The sequence below is a fragment of the Notothenia coriiceps genome, unplaced genomic scaffold, assembly GCF_000735185.1.
Source record: "Notothenia coriiceps isolate Sejong01 unplaced genomic scaffold, NC01 NC01_scaffold00018999, whole genome shotgun sequence".
Taxonomy (NCBI): Eukaryota; Metazoa; Chordata; class Actinopteri; order Perciformes; family Nototheniidae; genus Notothenia; species Notothenia coriiceps.
In genome coordinates this window covers 2,704,623-2,719,276 of record NW_011351700.1, presented here as the reverse complement: position 1 = coordinate 2,719,276, position 14,654 = coordinate 2,704,623, and the positions used below count along the sequence as shown (strand labels likewise).

Below are 14,654 nucleotides of genomic sequence, written 5' to 3'. Positions count from 1 at the left end.
GGGGGGGGGGGTTCCGAGGTGTTAGGGGGGTCATGGATCCCTCCTGCCCAGGGAGGGAGTCAGTCTGTCTAGGCATGATGAAATCCTCCGCCTGTCCTCATTCATCAAGCCCACTACACATATTAATTATCACAAACCCTCAGAGTTACAGCAGAGGACACACACACACGGCCCCCCCCCCCAGTTAAATATCCACTGTGGTGGGCAGATACTGATGTTGGTGGTAAGGCCCTGTGGCATTACAAGTCAGCAGAGTGTTCAAAAGAGGCCTGGATGTCAGTTGATGCTAGCAGGGAGACCCAACTCAAACCGGACAGGGGGGGTCATATCCATCTCAGCAGGGGGGCAAATATTGGTTACTGGGTGGTCTCATTTCAAAATGAACTTTGATGAACAATTTGGACATTTCAGAGGCGGTTAATTTTCACTAACAGACCGCTGCTAAGGAGAACAGACTGTTGCTAAGGAGGATCAAGGAACTATGTGCTGGTATGTATTGAAAGGCATTTAATGTTGACATTTTCCTTAGGAGTTGGTAGAGACCGCAACAGAAATTAAAGAGAGTAAACTGACAGGTTGCCAGAAACAACACTCAATTTGACAAGTTTGCCGTTGCTCTCCCTGAGGTTTCTCCCATGTTTCCCTTTAAACTGTGGGTTTTCTCTGGAAGTTTTTCCTTGTACGATGTGAGGGTCTAAGGACAGAGGGTGTCGTATTGTCATACTGATATTCTGTACAAACTGTGAAGTCCACTGAGACAAATGTAACATTCCTGATATTGGGCTATATAAATAAACATTGATTGATTGATTGATTGATTGATTGATTGATTGATTGATTGAACACATGTTTTTCACAATATTAATTTCTGCCTCCAACACATTTTCTCTTCCTTTTTGCTACAACGAAAGAGGAAGTGGATTTTAGTTTGTGATTTAGATCCTCATGTATTTAGACTGTCTTCTAAAAAGACTTGGGGTAACTTGTCATGCTGCCAGTTCAGAGGATTTGTCAGGGGATGGAAAAACATAACAGTAAACATGATGGAGGGCAAAGAAACGTAGCTTAGCATCTAAATATAGCTTTGTTTTCTTTCAGGGGGCTAGGAACTGTGGTCCTCAGCCCATATTCACAGCACAGGTTATGTTGTTATGCCGGGCTTTATGAGCAAAAAGAACTCCAGCTGTCAACACCCATCTCCTGGTACCCATAAAGCCTTGTGTTGTGGGGCCCTTCCCTGTAATTGGTTTGGATAATGTTTCCTCTGTGGAACCTGCACTTTCAGCCATTTTGCTGCTGTTTTTCTGCCGTCACCCGTGTTCAAATTACATCATTTCCACCTGTACTAGCAACACAAATGACAGGAAATGCTTAGAACTCGATTTGATTTAGAGACCCGGATGTACAGTGGTCATTAAACTGTTCATTACCTTATATAAAAGCAAATACTGTTTATGTTTTTTAATTAAATTGTCACTTAAAGTTACTGAAATAAATACTCTAAATAAAAAAAACGACTGAAACAAAGGACTGTAACTTAAATGTACTCAAATAAATACCTTTACAAAAACAAATACCAATTACTGTATTTTATGTTTATTTTACACAATTTATTTATACTGTTTTTGTCTTTTTGACCCGGTTTTATTGTGCCCCTCTCATGAAATAACTGACCCCAGCCTGGCCCCCCCAGTACAATTGGTCGAGAACCGCCACTAACCCTAACCCACACGGACTGGGGATTCATACTATGAATCCTAAGTCCATGCGTCTCTTTGTGATGGTTGTCCAGCCCCCCCCTCCCACAGCGATTGGAGGATTCCCCTTGGGCCTATTACTAATTGGGAGTGGATCATTAGCTTAAGCATTAGCCCTGTAATCTTTTTTTAAGCATTTTATAATAAGACAGCTTGTATCCGCTGAGAGACTCTCTGAAGCCCACAAGATTAAAGTCCTCTAAATGACCGCCTTTGGTCCTGAGCTGGTGTCTCCTCTTTAATCAGACATCAGTCCTCATCACTCTCCTGTTTCCCCGACATGACCAGCGCAATCTTTCCAAAACCACTGGCCAATTATAAGGAACACGAAAAAGCACCATTACTGTGCCGTCCTCTGCCATACTTTGGACCAATTAGTTTTAGCACTGACAAAAAAGGAGGGAATATTTTTGCTCTGTCCGCTCCAAGTGAGAGCGGACAGAGGGAACAGTCAGTGACAAGACAGACACGGAAGAGTTCATTGATCTTCATTACGGTAATTACGAATGAAAAACAGGTCAAACTGTGGTGCGATTCCTGAATCAGCTCTCTGCTGACCTTGAGACTGGCCTAGGTGATGGAAGTGTGGAAATAGTTTGAAACTTTGAAAAATCCATCAGGCTAACGGTCATCCGCTGTAAAATCTCCAGTTGAGCTCACATTTCCTCACATTTCTCACTTTATGGCATTTACTTTTTCAACTCTACTCTTTCAAAAACCTTAACCACTAACATCCGGCTTTTTTCGTTGTTCATGCCGGGGAGAAAATGATTTCGAAGCAGAGAGAGTCATCATGACCAAACATGACCCACTGATGACACACTCATTTTTATTTTTGATGATAATCTTTTTATGTAAAAACGGGCAAATAAATGGGCTTTTGTTAGCATTTCCACTGATCCAACAATCACCAACAGTGGTTTGAGAGACACTGAAAGAGAGACTGACTGAGGAAAACATTTTTTTAAAGTGACGGCGGTCGTTAACTATCGTGTCAATGACTTTGAATGTGCTACAACAGAGGTACAAGAAAGGAAGTTCAACAGAGTCAGGGTTTCTTTGACTTGGCTCACCAAAACTTGAAATGCTAATCAGAGATATAACAGATTCCACAAAGTCTTGATCGACTGTCTTTAAGCGCAGGCTTTGTGACTCTTTTACCATATGAAATGGATCAATTGGCGCCATCTTCCGCATTGTAAGATTATCTCAAAGAAATATGAGAAGATGAAGCAACCTGTATAAGGCATGATGGCAAAAATCTACTTATGTAAATTCATAGTTAAACATTTATTTAACATCTGTGCCTTCTCTGTTTGATTAAACAACTTTCCATTCTGCAGCTTTTAAACTTGATACAGCAGATTCAAACAAGTTACTCAAGAATTGCATTTAGGTCCAACACTGTCCCGTGACGAAGGATAAAGGGGAAATCTATTTTGTTTTTGGCCAAATTAAATCAAAGTGAAATGAAATTCATTGATTGTATTTATTTATGAGCCATTGCAGACATATTATATGAATGCTTTAAAACAAAGTACACACAACTCTTCTTCTTTCGCTGGTTACCTTGTATTTAAAAAACCTGCATACACACACATTTTGGAAAATGACTTTTTCTAAGTCCTTAACGTCTCTTACCACCTCATCAAACTCCAACAAACACATGCAAGGTTTATGTAGGAATGAGTGTGTTGATTTCCAACTGTCCACTCAGTGCACGGATGACTGCACTGTCAGCATGCCTGGCTCTACCCTGCATTTAAATAAACACCATCTGAGTTGGCTGCTTATGTATAATATCTGTCAGGAAGCTGCCACTCCGTGATCCAGAGACTCTGACCTCTGTCCCCTGGGAAACGGCTGACGGGACCACCTCGGTGACAGGGTGTCTCCCCTGTCCATCCCCCCACTGATACACCCCTCTTTCTCTGCTCGCAACTCAAACGCTTTGCAGCTCTGCCCTATGCATCGGAAATGAGCCGGCCCGTCTTACATTATGCAATGAATAGTTGCGAGGGTAAACACGAGGTATGGATGTGCCTGTCACAAAGATTGATGTTTCCCTGAAAGTTCTGTTGTCATCTTGTCAGTGCTATAAACTTTTTCGAGCTGAATAATTGAGTCCTTCAGCTGAGGAGTCGTGTCAATCTTTTTAAAGTTTACACTTCGTGCTTCGAGGAGTATAGCTCACTGTCTGATAGCTGTAAATCAGAGTTCTGCTGATAAAAGAAAGCTGTGCAATTCCAGCTGATGTAAGATGTACAAATGGCTATAATGACAAACATGTCAAGAACTGATTTTCACTTTTTCAAAAATAATTATTTGAACTGCTAAAAATTGAAAATGTATTATTATTATATTATATATTATCAGGTGCTAGAGCTTTCGGCTACCAAGCCCCGTTCCTCTGGAATCAACTTCCAGTGACGATTAGGGAGGCAGACAGTGTCTACACATTTAAGAGCAGGTTAAAGACTTTCCTTTTTAGTACAACGTACAGTTAAGACTGGTTTTAAACCCCCTTTTATACATCCTCATGGACCCTTCGTTTTATGGAATTTATTTATTGTACTCTATTTGTGTCATTGTGTTATGTTCCTTTTTAAATTGGTATCTTCAAATTGATCTTGTATCATACGTGTGTTGTTTTTATATTGTTTTACATTGCCAATTGTGTTTATTGACTTGTGAAGCCCTCTGAGACAAATAGGATTTTTGATTTTGGGCTATATAAATAAACTTGAATTTAATTGAATTATTATTTAATCTGTAGAGTAAAAACAAATTGCAAGATGATGCCTTTAAAATGTGTAAAAAAAACTTCTAAAAAAAACAATAACATTTCATAGAAAACTGAATAGTAGCAAAAGGAGTAGTATTAAGAATATTTGCAAAATAAGGGGCATCCTTGATAAAATGATAAACATAATTGTTGGCAAAAATGTCTTGTCACTAAACCCCATGACAAATTGGCTCAGTGGAATTTTGTCTATTGACATACCAAATCAGGAATAAAAACCTATAACAGTTTGATTGATCAACATTTTTCAACAAACTCGCCTCTATGGCTGTTCCTGGTCTTAACTTTGCTAAATTAATTAGCTACATTCTAATTATAATAAATGACATTCAACACCTCTGACTGATTGCTCACTTCATAGATGGGTAACTGCCTCAAATCACTAATTAACAACTATGGAAAATGACTAAAATTATATAATATGTCACAAATAGAAGTCTGACATAGGTTAATAATTATAAAATCAAATCTTAAAACAGTAAATGATTTCTTTTAACTTATCCTTATGAAGTTAAGGTTTTGGCTGTAGCATAATGAAACCCTTGGTGTTAAGATTGGTTCATTATAAGCTATACAGTACTTTCACTCTCTGACAGTGGGTACAATCTCCTGGGGAAATTAAGGCCAGTTTTACCGCACACAAACGAAGAGGATAGCTTCTGTTGCACCTACACTTATGAAGGTAATATAACTACTAAAATGGTGGCTCAGCACACTCTTTATTCCTTCCATACCAGCAACACAAAGTATGTTACTTTTTTGTTTGTTGCTAAAGATAGCCATGCCGCTAAAAATATATGACAAGATTGATCCATTTGTTCATATTGAAAAATGCCAGTTTCTACTGAACTCAGTAGCATTAATGCCACTGCATGTCTGTCAATCAATGTTTATTTATATAGCCCAATTTCACAAATGTTACATTTGTCTCAGTGGACTTCACAGTTTGTACAGAATATCAGTATGACAATACATTACATTACATGTTACTTGTTAGATGCTTTTATCCAAAGCAACTTACATACTCAATACTGTGGGCAATCCCCACAGGAGCAATTTAGGGTGAAGTGTCTCAGGGACACAACAACATGCTGACTGCAGTGGGGTTTGAACCTGTGCTCCCCTGATCCGAACACCAACGCACTGGTCCACTGCGCCACAGCCTCCCAATACGACACCCTCTGTCCTTGGACCCTCACATCGTACAAGGAAAAACTTCCAGAGAAAACCCCACAGTTTAAAGGAGAACACGGGAGAAACCTCAGGGAGAGCAACAGAGGAGGGATCCCTCTCCCAGGACGGACAGACGTGCAATAGATGCCGTGTGTAAATTGAAAAGATAATACATTTACAACATAGGTAGACCAAATGTTTGGAAATGCATGTGACTCTTAAGTCCACGATGAAAACACCTACCAACTGTTTTATCCTTCCCAGGCCAGTTACTGTATGTTCAGGATTCACACAAAGACAATGTGTTCCTAAACAAAACCTAATTAGCCCTTGCACTGCGGGCCAGCAAAGACTTAATTTATCTGCATGAGATATTGTGTAAACAGATTCTCTCTGCTTTGCTGTGTTTTTTATATCACTGTGTATACTAAGATGCAGTTCATTTAATTGGAAAATGTGTAAATGAACTTTAAACTCCCCAATGCAATTACCTTTACTGTAATAAGGACGAGCTTTTGAATACAGAAACATTAAGATGGCCAGTGTTCCCTCAGCTTGTTCTGATGTACAGTACATTGCATTTATTTGTAAATGTACGTGTGAGATGGAGCATCCAGCCTGCCAAACTCTGCACACCCCCCACTAAGCACTGTGCTATAATTAAAAATGTTGTTTTCGCTCCAGTATCAACTCTCTGCTTGCACGGAGTAGAAACATATATTGCATGGAATCATTTAAGATAATTTGTCCAGGTTTCTCATGCTGTAGAAATGTAACACCCACATCTTGCCAAAAGCCTTTGAGTACCAAAGCTTTGGCAGTAATTCTCTATGCAGATTCATAAGAGCACACAAGAGGGGAGATGTATCAAATCCCAGTATAAACTCGTAGAAAAAACCTGAATGGCCTTTGCATTTACTCCTCTCCTTTTTAAGATCAATTAAAGAGGAGCTTGTGGTTTTCAAGTTTCACTGGTTTTCAAGTTCCACTTCTGTAGTCCTATTCAGCCACTTGTTAATAACCATCGTTTTTCAGAAACGTAAACTCTTCAAAAATCACCAGTGGGGTCACTGCTGATGTATTTAATGTCGTAGAACAAAACGTGATCCGTCTCTTAACACTAGAACCGCCAGAGGTCGCTGTATACCTAAAACCGCCAACGGGTAAAATGTACCCGCTATTGATTTGCAAGGTACAATGTTATTTTATTTATCATACAGAACAGTGAGTTTTGATCGCACAGGGATGACATTTATACCAATATAATCTGTGGACTCNCCTCCTGTATGTCGACTCGCTCGCGAGTCCTGACCTCTCTCTATTGATGATCGAGTCTGAACTCTCTGACCCGACTCCTTGATGTCGCAGCTCCTTACTCCTCTCGACCTCCCATTGATGTCGGGACGCTCTGACTGCTCTGAGACCTCATCCTGATATCGCAGTCTGAACTCTCTGGAGACTATTTGATAGCTGTAGTTATCAGAGCCTCTCAGTCTGAGCTGTAGTTATCAGAGTCTCTCAGTCTGAGCTGTAGTTATCAGAGCCTCTCAGTCTGAGCTGTAGTTAGCCTCTCAGTCTGAGCTGTAGTTATCAGAGTCTCTCAGTCTGAGCTGTAGTCGTCCGGAGTTGTCCAATATGGCGGACCATCTCGCACATGCGCAGTACAGATCGGGCAGGGGGACGGATCGGGTAGTGACAGTGACAATGGCTCTGGAGCAGCTTTACTCGACATTGAGAAACGGCCCCTGACTCTCTTGGTCACTCACCTTTGACCTCTCGCTCCTCTCCTGCTGCTCCAGCTCTGCTATTCGCTGGCTCAAATCCTCCCAGTGCATGATGGGAAGTTCCTGGTGGTCTATGGATATTGCCGCGATATGATGAAGATCTTCTTCCTCCTCTTCCTCCTCCTCCTCTTCTTCCTCCTCCTTCTCCTCCGCCGTCTCTTTCTCTCCCTCCATCCTCCTCTCTGGAAACGAGAACAAAAAATCTTAAACGAGAACATAGTGACATCACTGTGTAACTCTCACGCTCCTATTGGCTAGCGCACCAACACATTGTGCATGATAGGCTAAGGGGCGGGACATCTCTAAGCGGTGAACTAATCAAAACAGAGCCCATTTTTTTATCCCATTCTGTTAGAAAATAAAGTAAAATGCTATTTCACATAAAATAATGTAATACTCGTGTTATATAAACTAAACAGTGTGTAAATATTACTTTTATTTTTCTATTGTCAGAGATACTTTAATAAAGTAATTTTTAAAGCAAAGAAAATGCATAATAATAGTTTCTTAGATTTTCAAGTGACTATTTCTCTACTTTTTTCTTATGTTAAGTCTGTTTTCCTGTTGTTAACAGCTGCATTAACACACACCTCAGATCTGGTCTCAAACTTCTTTAAACTTAAAAACAGGAGCTTTTTAAACTCTGGTTAAAGTGGTTAAACTCCCCCGCATGTTGTTTACCAGGAGCGGGGAGTCTCGGAGGGTTTTCCCCGCCTCTCAGTCACATCCACTCGGCCTGGATCCCCCCGACATGTCGCTGTTTTTCTCCCCGGGAATAGCGTCCCTTCGCCGGCCTCGCTGCCTGGCGCTCACCGCTGCCTGGAAATATTCGCGGAGGTTTAATTTTAACATGAAATAAAAAGTGAGTTAAAGTTGTTTTAAAGAAGTTAAACTCCGTGTGAAGGAGGCAAGACCTTCTTCCTCTTCCTCCCCCTTCCTCCCCCTTCCTCCACCCCCTCTTTAACCTCTTCTCTCCCCGAGTGACGGAGCTTCAAATCGGGTAAGAAAACTGGGCAGCACCGGGAAGGGGAACCGGTATGGAAGACAATTCCTGCCAATATTATTAAAAAGTGAAAAAAAGATTAAGTGTAACAATGTTGAATTAATTAATAATAAAAAAGTATGTTTTAAAAAAAAAATATTGACATAATATCTCAAAATAATAACTTTGTATCTTGAATAATGAGGTAAAATCTCAAAATAAAGAGTAAAAAACTGATACTCTCAAAATAATGACTTAGTATGTAATCAGAATGACTTATAACAACTTAAGAAGTAAATCAAAATAAAATATTGTCCAAATACCTCTATCTATCAGACAATAATGAGTTAAAATCTTAAAACGATGTCTTAATATCTTGAAATAATGAGAATACATAGTTTTGTTAAATAAAGATTTAATTGCAGGTTCATTGTGTAATTTAAATCGATACAATTCAGATAATTATTGAATATTCTGTTTTATTATCTCGATCATACAGAACGGTTTTTTTGGAGTATTTTTTTTTATCACAGAAACTTCTTCATGAACAAAATCATTTCTGAAAAAAATGTTTATTTTTTATAATTTTTCTCCATGTTGGTTTGTGTCTGTGTGTTTTAGTGAATAGGCAGTGAAGGGTTAACGGAGACTTGGTGTCCAGTTTCACAATTTTTTGGAGATGACGATTCAGAGCAGATGGAGGATTTTGGGAATCTGGAGAACAGCAGTTTAGGGTTTAGTGTCACAACAACAAAGAACTCCTTTAATATACAAATATAACACTAAGAGACGGTGTGTGCTACTTTAACTTGAGTCACTGTAGGTATAATCAAAACAATTTCTGAAGTGTGTGTGTGTGTGTGTGTGTGTGTGTGTGTGTGTGTGTGTGTGTGTGTGTGTGTGTGTGTGTGTGTGTGTGTTTTCATGTAGCATTAAAAAAATGTAACTTTAAAACTAAAACCTATCATTATTTTTGGCAAACTCTTGATTTGAGAAGTGAAAAATGGTTTGTATAAGTATTTTTACTTTTTTGTCAACAAAATGTTTGCAAATAAAAATGTTCTGTCAATCATTTAATAGAAAATTGGATTTCATTTTACTGAAACTGTTTTTTTAGGACAAATTCCTTCTATAATTAAGTTCATTTTAATTAATCTTTAACTGGTTATTATCCCACAGCTTCCATAATACTTTTTCATACAATTTATAACAAAAAGTGCTTTGTGAAATATGAATCAATCACATCCAACTTTCTTTCTATCGCACATTCAAAACCAACAGAGTGCTGTACTTCAATAAATATATAAACAAACAAATAGGACATAAACAAATGTAAACACAAGACAATAAAACGATACATCCAAACGGCAGCGTCGCTTTGCCTCCGTTGCTGGCTTCGAAAGTTGAGAAAAGTTCAACTTTTCAATCTTAGACGGAAGCGCCAGCCAATCAAATCATATGCCAGTACAAGCTCTAGCCAATCAAACCGCGTGCTTGTGTGTCCGGGGCGGGACATTAATGTCATTGGTTGTTGGTCGCACGCCAGACACGCCCACCGGCAAGGCGCGACGCTGCCGTGTGGACGCACCTTTAAAGCCACCGACTGTAAACTCAAATACACACAATATAAACCCTTATGTAAAAGCACTGGCATGTCTAGGGATAAGGGGGTAAACAGTAAATATATTTATTTAACAATAGTTTATTTATATATTTACAATAGTCTCTTATGATAACACCTGTTTTTAATGCTACACACACCCTAAGGATAAAATAAACTCATTACTTGTATTAGTTATTGGTTTGTAAATCCTTTTTCAGTGTTTAATCATTTGTTTCTTGTCCATCTGTCATGATTAATAATATCATATAATGAATAATAATAGATGATGTAGAATAATAAACACAACATGTTTAGAAATGATTTAATTATAGAGGTATGATAACTTCACCAGTAAATAGATTAGGCTTCTTATTAGTTAATACTCCACAAAATCAGGGACAGTTTTATTCCACAGGCCATGAGACTATAAACACCTGAACTTTTTAAAGAACATCCATAACATTCATCTGTTTATCATTTAATTATTTACCTAATATATATTCCATGTACTTGTAGACTCTCCTTGCAATATTTCTATTATATGTGTATTAATTTGCACATCTCAAAACATTCTCTTGCACTATTTTATTTGTTTTATGTCCTATATATATATTCATCTTGCTCTGTTGGAGAAGGACTTCAGTTTTTCATTGACATATCTACACTGTAGCTGCTGAGCACACTATAAAGTAAACGCTCTTCTATGCGCTGCAGTACCAGGTGTTCCCGGCGGGCGTCGCTGTTTCCACAGTAGCAGAACTACCTCTATGTTGTGAAGGACTATGTTGGGAAAACCTTTAAAGTGTTGATAATCCAGGTTTTTGGGGGCTTTTTTCTCGGTTGTTTTTCGGAGGGATCGCGAGACCCACTCTCCCGGAGGACTGCTGCCCGGCTCAGACTGCGTGTTTTCGGGCAGCTGCTGTGGGGTTTTCTGGAGGGTTTCTTCTTTTTTTTTTTACAAGTTAGCTCCACAGCTAAGTCACGTCAGCTGTGCGGCTGGAAGTGCCAGCGCGGACTCCTTAATGCGTTTTAAATACTTTTTCTACATGAAACTGGGAGAGGAGTAAGGGTGTTTTCCTGCGGGAGAAAAGGCTCGGTGATCCGGACTCTGGGTCTGCGGACTGAGAGGCCTGCGGGTCAGGCTCCATCCACCGGGCTTGAGTTGAGCTTCGACGCCGCCTCAGAGGGCTTGGAGGCCGGCAGAAGAAACTGCCTCCGCTGGGGCCTGCGGAGCGAGGTTTCTCTTTTTTTTCCTCAACTTTATTTAACAGTTTTTTTCGAAATCATTAGAAAAACCTACGGAAGAGTGTTAGGGCCATATGAGGAAACATGTTTTGAGATGTGAACAGAGGTTGAAGTTGAGTTTTTGCATAGTTTTGGGGAGTTAGAAAAGTGATTAAAAAATAAATAAAAATTATCATCTTAGAATTGTATTTATTTTTGTCAGAGATTTATAGAGAATTAATTTTTTTAATATATTGTCATTTTTTTTCTGTGATAATCTCAGAAACCTGACAGGAAAAATAACTCAACCTCAACTTTAATGAACAATTGTTTCAAATGCATCAGAAAAAGGCACAGCTACGGAAGAGTTTGAGTAAACTGCTTTGGGATGTGACAAAAAGTTAAAGAAATAAGTTGAGTTCTGACTTTAATCTTAGAATTCTGGGGAAACAGTCAGGGTTCTGAGTTTTTCAGAAAAAATACGTTTTGATTTTTGTGAATTTTATTTTTTTCATAATTTCTTTTGTAAAAAGTAAGAAAAGTGGTAAAAAATGAAATAAAAACCATCTTAGAGTATTTTTTTGTTCTCTATGAATAATAATATTAAAAATATATTTTAGTTTTTCAGATCTTGTTTTCTGTGTAAGAAAATCTCAGAATCCTGACTGAGATTCTGAGATTAAAGTCATTATTCACAATTATTATTTTTGTATACTTTTGGTAACATCCCAAAAAAATTTGACAACTGACTTGGTGGGGTAGGTAATTTTGGAGAGCCAGAAAAAATCTGCCCCTTCATTACAGAGCCCCTCCTCCAACACACACGAACGCGCACATGACCAATGAGGGCACGAGATAAGTTTGTGCACTGATGGAAGGCTGACAGGCAGGTAGGCCATCCAGTTACTTTAGCCGGCTCAGATGATTGGTCGTGCTTTTTACAGGCTTCCACAGATGACATTTTTTTATGGATTTTTTGTCAAAGCACTTCAGATATTCATTGCTATCGGGATGTTAAGAGCATTCCATGGAGTATAACAAAAAGTGTAACTACCCCACCTTTAAATCTCTGAATAACCAACAAATAAAATCACCTTTAGTCACCTCTATATATTTGTTATTACATGTTGCCCTAATCAGAGTTCATTAAATTAATTCCAACCGAAGGCATTATGAACAAAAAACTGAGTAGAGTTCCAGGTTATTCAAAAAAACATAAATTCTGGAGGCATTTTGAGGAAGCGACATTTGTGGATGAAATATTTGAAGCTTAAATAAACAAATGACTAATTCCACATCTTTTTTTTCATATTAAAGGGATGGAGCGGATGGAAGTGGACCAGTGCGCAGGCGCAGCTGGCGGGGCTCTGCGCAGGTCAAACAGCGCCCCCATGATCACCAGTGTCAGGTCGGTGGTACTGCTTACAGAGAGCCACACGACACATATATGTTAAAAAAGTAATGCAAGGTCAAATAAAGGATATTGTAAGTTGTTTTAAAGAGAAAAACGATTTATTGTCTAAAAAATAATCCTGTAATAAGAAAAATGAAATGCTTGTGTTGGAAGCAGCATAAAAAGATGGTGTATGGTTGTAGATATCTTTCTGTATATTTGATTGTGTGTCTCTATGTTGGAATCTGTATTCATGTTTTCTCAGTGACGGGATGACGGTGTTCAGCCCGGTTTCGTCGGCTCGGTATCGACGCAGCAGCGTTTCAATAAACCCCAGCTCACAGGTCAGAGCTACTGTAATAACCTTTATATATTATATATTATATTATATTATATATTATATTATAGTTGAGTGTCTGTTGGTCCTGCAGCTCGTCCCTCTCTCTCCGTTCTCTCTGACCGGAGACAGACTCGACCTCAAGAGGCAGGTGAGGAGTCCACTCTTCTTCTTCTACTCTTTTAAATATGATGCTGGGACTAATCTCTAATTAACACAATTTAAATTAAATTCCCAAAGAACAAATTGAATGTCGGCTCTAGAACAAGTCCAATCATTTACCACGGGGGGGGGGGCACACACTGCCGTCAACAACCAACACACAAACACCAACGCAACTTCAATTTCAAAGCATGCTGTCAAGTCTCTTGTCTTTCACACACATTGCAGGGGTGTAGTGCTATTTCTATAAGGGCCGTAGCACCTATGACATACATGCACGGTTGTTGCACGACCACCAAAACAGAAACATATGGACATAGTTTACGATATAAAAAGTGTGCTAATGTATTGAGTATCCTATCCATGTGAACATGTTTTAAGTGTTAAAGTTAAGTTAAAAGCATCAATCTGGTGCACTGTGAGAGCAACATGAAGAGATCTGGATGCATCTCTCAGCACCCATATGAAACACAACTGAATACAGATTTACTTTTTCTTTATTCATAATTTAAAAATCACTCTCCTTTTAAACTGTATTATTGTTTTACTGTCATATAGTATTTCATACCTGTTTTTCATTTATTCCCTTATTTTTTTTAGTATCCTATAATGATCATATAAAGGTGTTCCTCGGAAATACTTGTTTACATAGATTGTGACCAAACCGTTTGAGACCCACTTAGATAACTTCGACTAAAGTTAACTGTCTAAACACTCAGTCCTTTAGTTATCAGAGTCTCTCAGTCTGAGCTGTAGTTATCAGAGTCTCTCAGTCTGAGCTGTAGTTATCAGAGCCTCTCAGTCTGAGTCTGAGCTGTAGTTATCAGCTCTCAGTCTGAGCTGTAGTTATCAGAGCCTCTCAGTCTGAGCTGTAGTTATCAGAGTCTCTCAGTCTGAGCTGTAGTTATCAGAGCCTCTCAGTCTGAGCTGTAGTTATCTCTCTCAGTCTTATCAGAGCCTCTCAGTCTGAGCTGTAGTTATCAGAGCCTCTCAGTCTGAGCTGTAGTTATCAGAGTCTCTCAGTCTGAGTTATTATCAGAGTCTCTCAGTCTGAGCTGTAGTTATCAGAGCCTCTCAGTCTGAGCTGTAGTTATCTCTCTCAGTCTGAGCTGTAGTTATCAGAGTCTCTCAGTCTGAGCTGTAGTTATCAGAGCCTCTCAGTCTGAGCTGTAGTTATCGTCTCTCAGTCTGAGCTGTAGTTATCAGAGCCTCTCAGTCTGAGCTGTAGTTATCAGAGCCTCTCAGTCTGAGCTGTAGTTATCAGAGTCTCTCAGTGTGAGCTGTAGTTATCAGAGCCTCTCAGTCTGAGCTGTAGTTATCAGAGTCTCTCAGTCTGAGCTGTAGTTATCAGAGCCTCTCAGTCTGAGCTGTAGTTATCAGAGTCTCTCAGTCTGAGCTGTAGTTATCTCTCTCAGTCTGAGCTGTAGTTATCAGAG

General features: G+C 39.2%; 2 protein-coding genes across 2 annotated transcripts in view; one reads left to right on the top strand and one right to left on the bottom strand.

The window, feature by feature from the left end:
* LOC104951497 (ribosomal biogenesis protein LAS1L) overlaps positions 1-8,449 on the bottom strand; it is a gene marked incomplete at its 3' end in the record, with an annotated part of 14,410 nt that extends 5,961 nt beyond the window's left edge. The window contains exons 1-2 of the mRNA XM_010778159.1: positions 8,199-8,449; positions 7,500-7,699 (exon numbers count right to left, since the gene is read on the bottom strand). Coding sequence (XP_010776461.1) covers positions 7,500-7,691 — 192 coding nt within the window. The remainder of the gene's footprint in view (positions 1-7,499; positions 7,700-8,198) is intronic.
* A 2,359-nt stretch (positions 8,450-10,808) lies between these two features.
* Positions 10,809-14,654, top strand: part of LOC104951496 (protein FAM122A) — a 12,245-nt gene continuing 8,399 nt past the window's right edge. The window contains exons 1-4 of the mRNA XM_010778158.1: positions 10,809-11,339; positions 12,644-12,734; positions 12,985-13,063; positions 13,151-13,207. Of these exons, the coding sequence (XP_010776460.1) occupies positions 12,646-12,734; positions 12,985-13,063; positions 13,151-13,207 (225 nt within the window). The 5' untranslated portion in view covers positions 10,809-11,339; positions 12,644-12,645. The remainder of the gene's footprint in view (positions 11,340-12,643; positions 12,735-12,984; positions 13,064-13,150; positions 13,208-14,654) is intronic.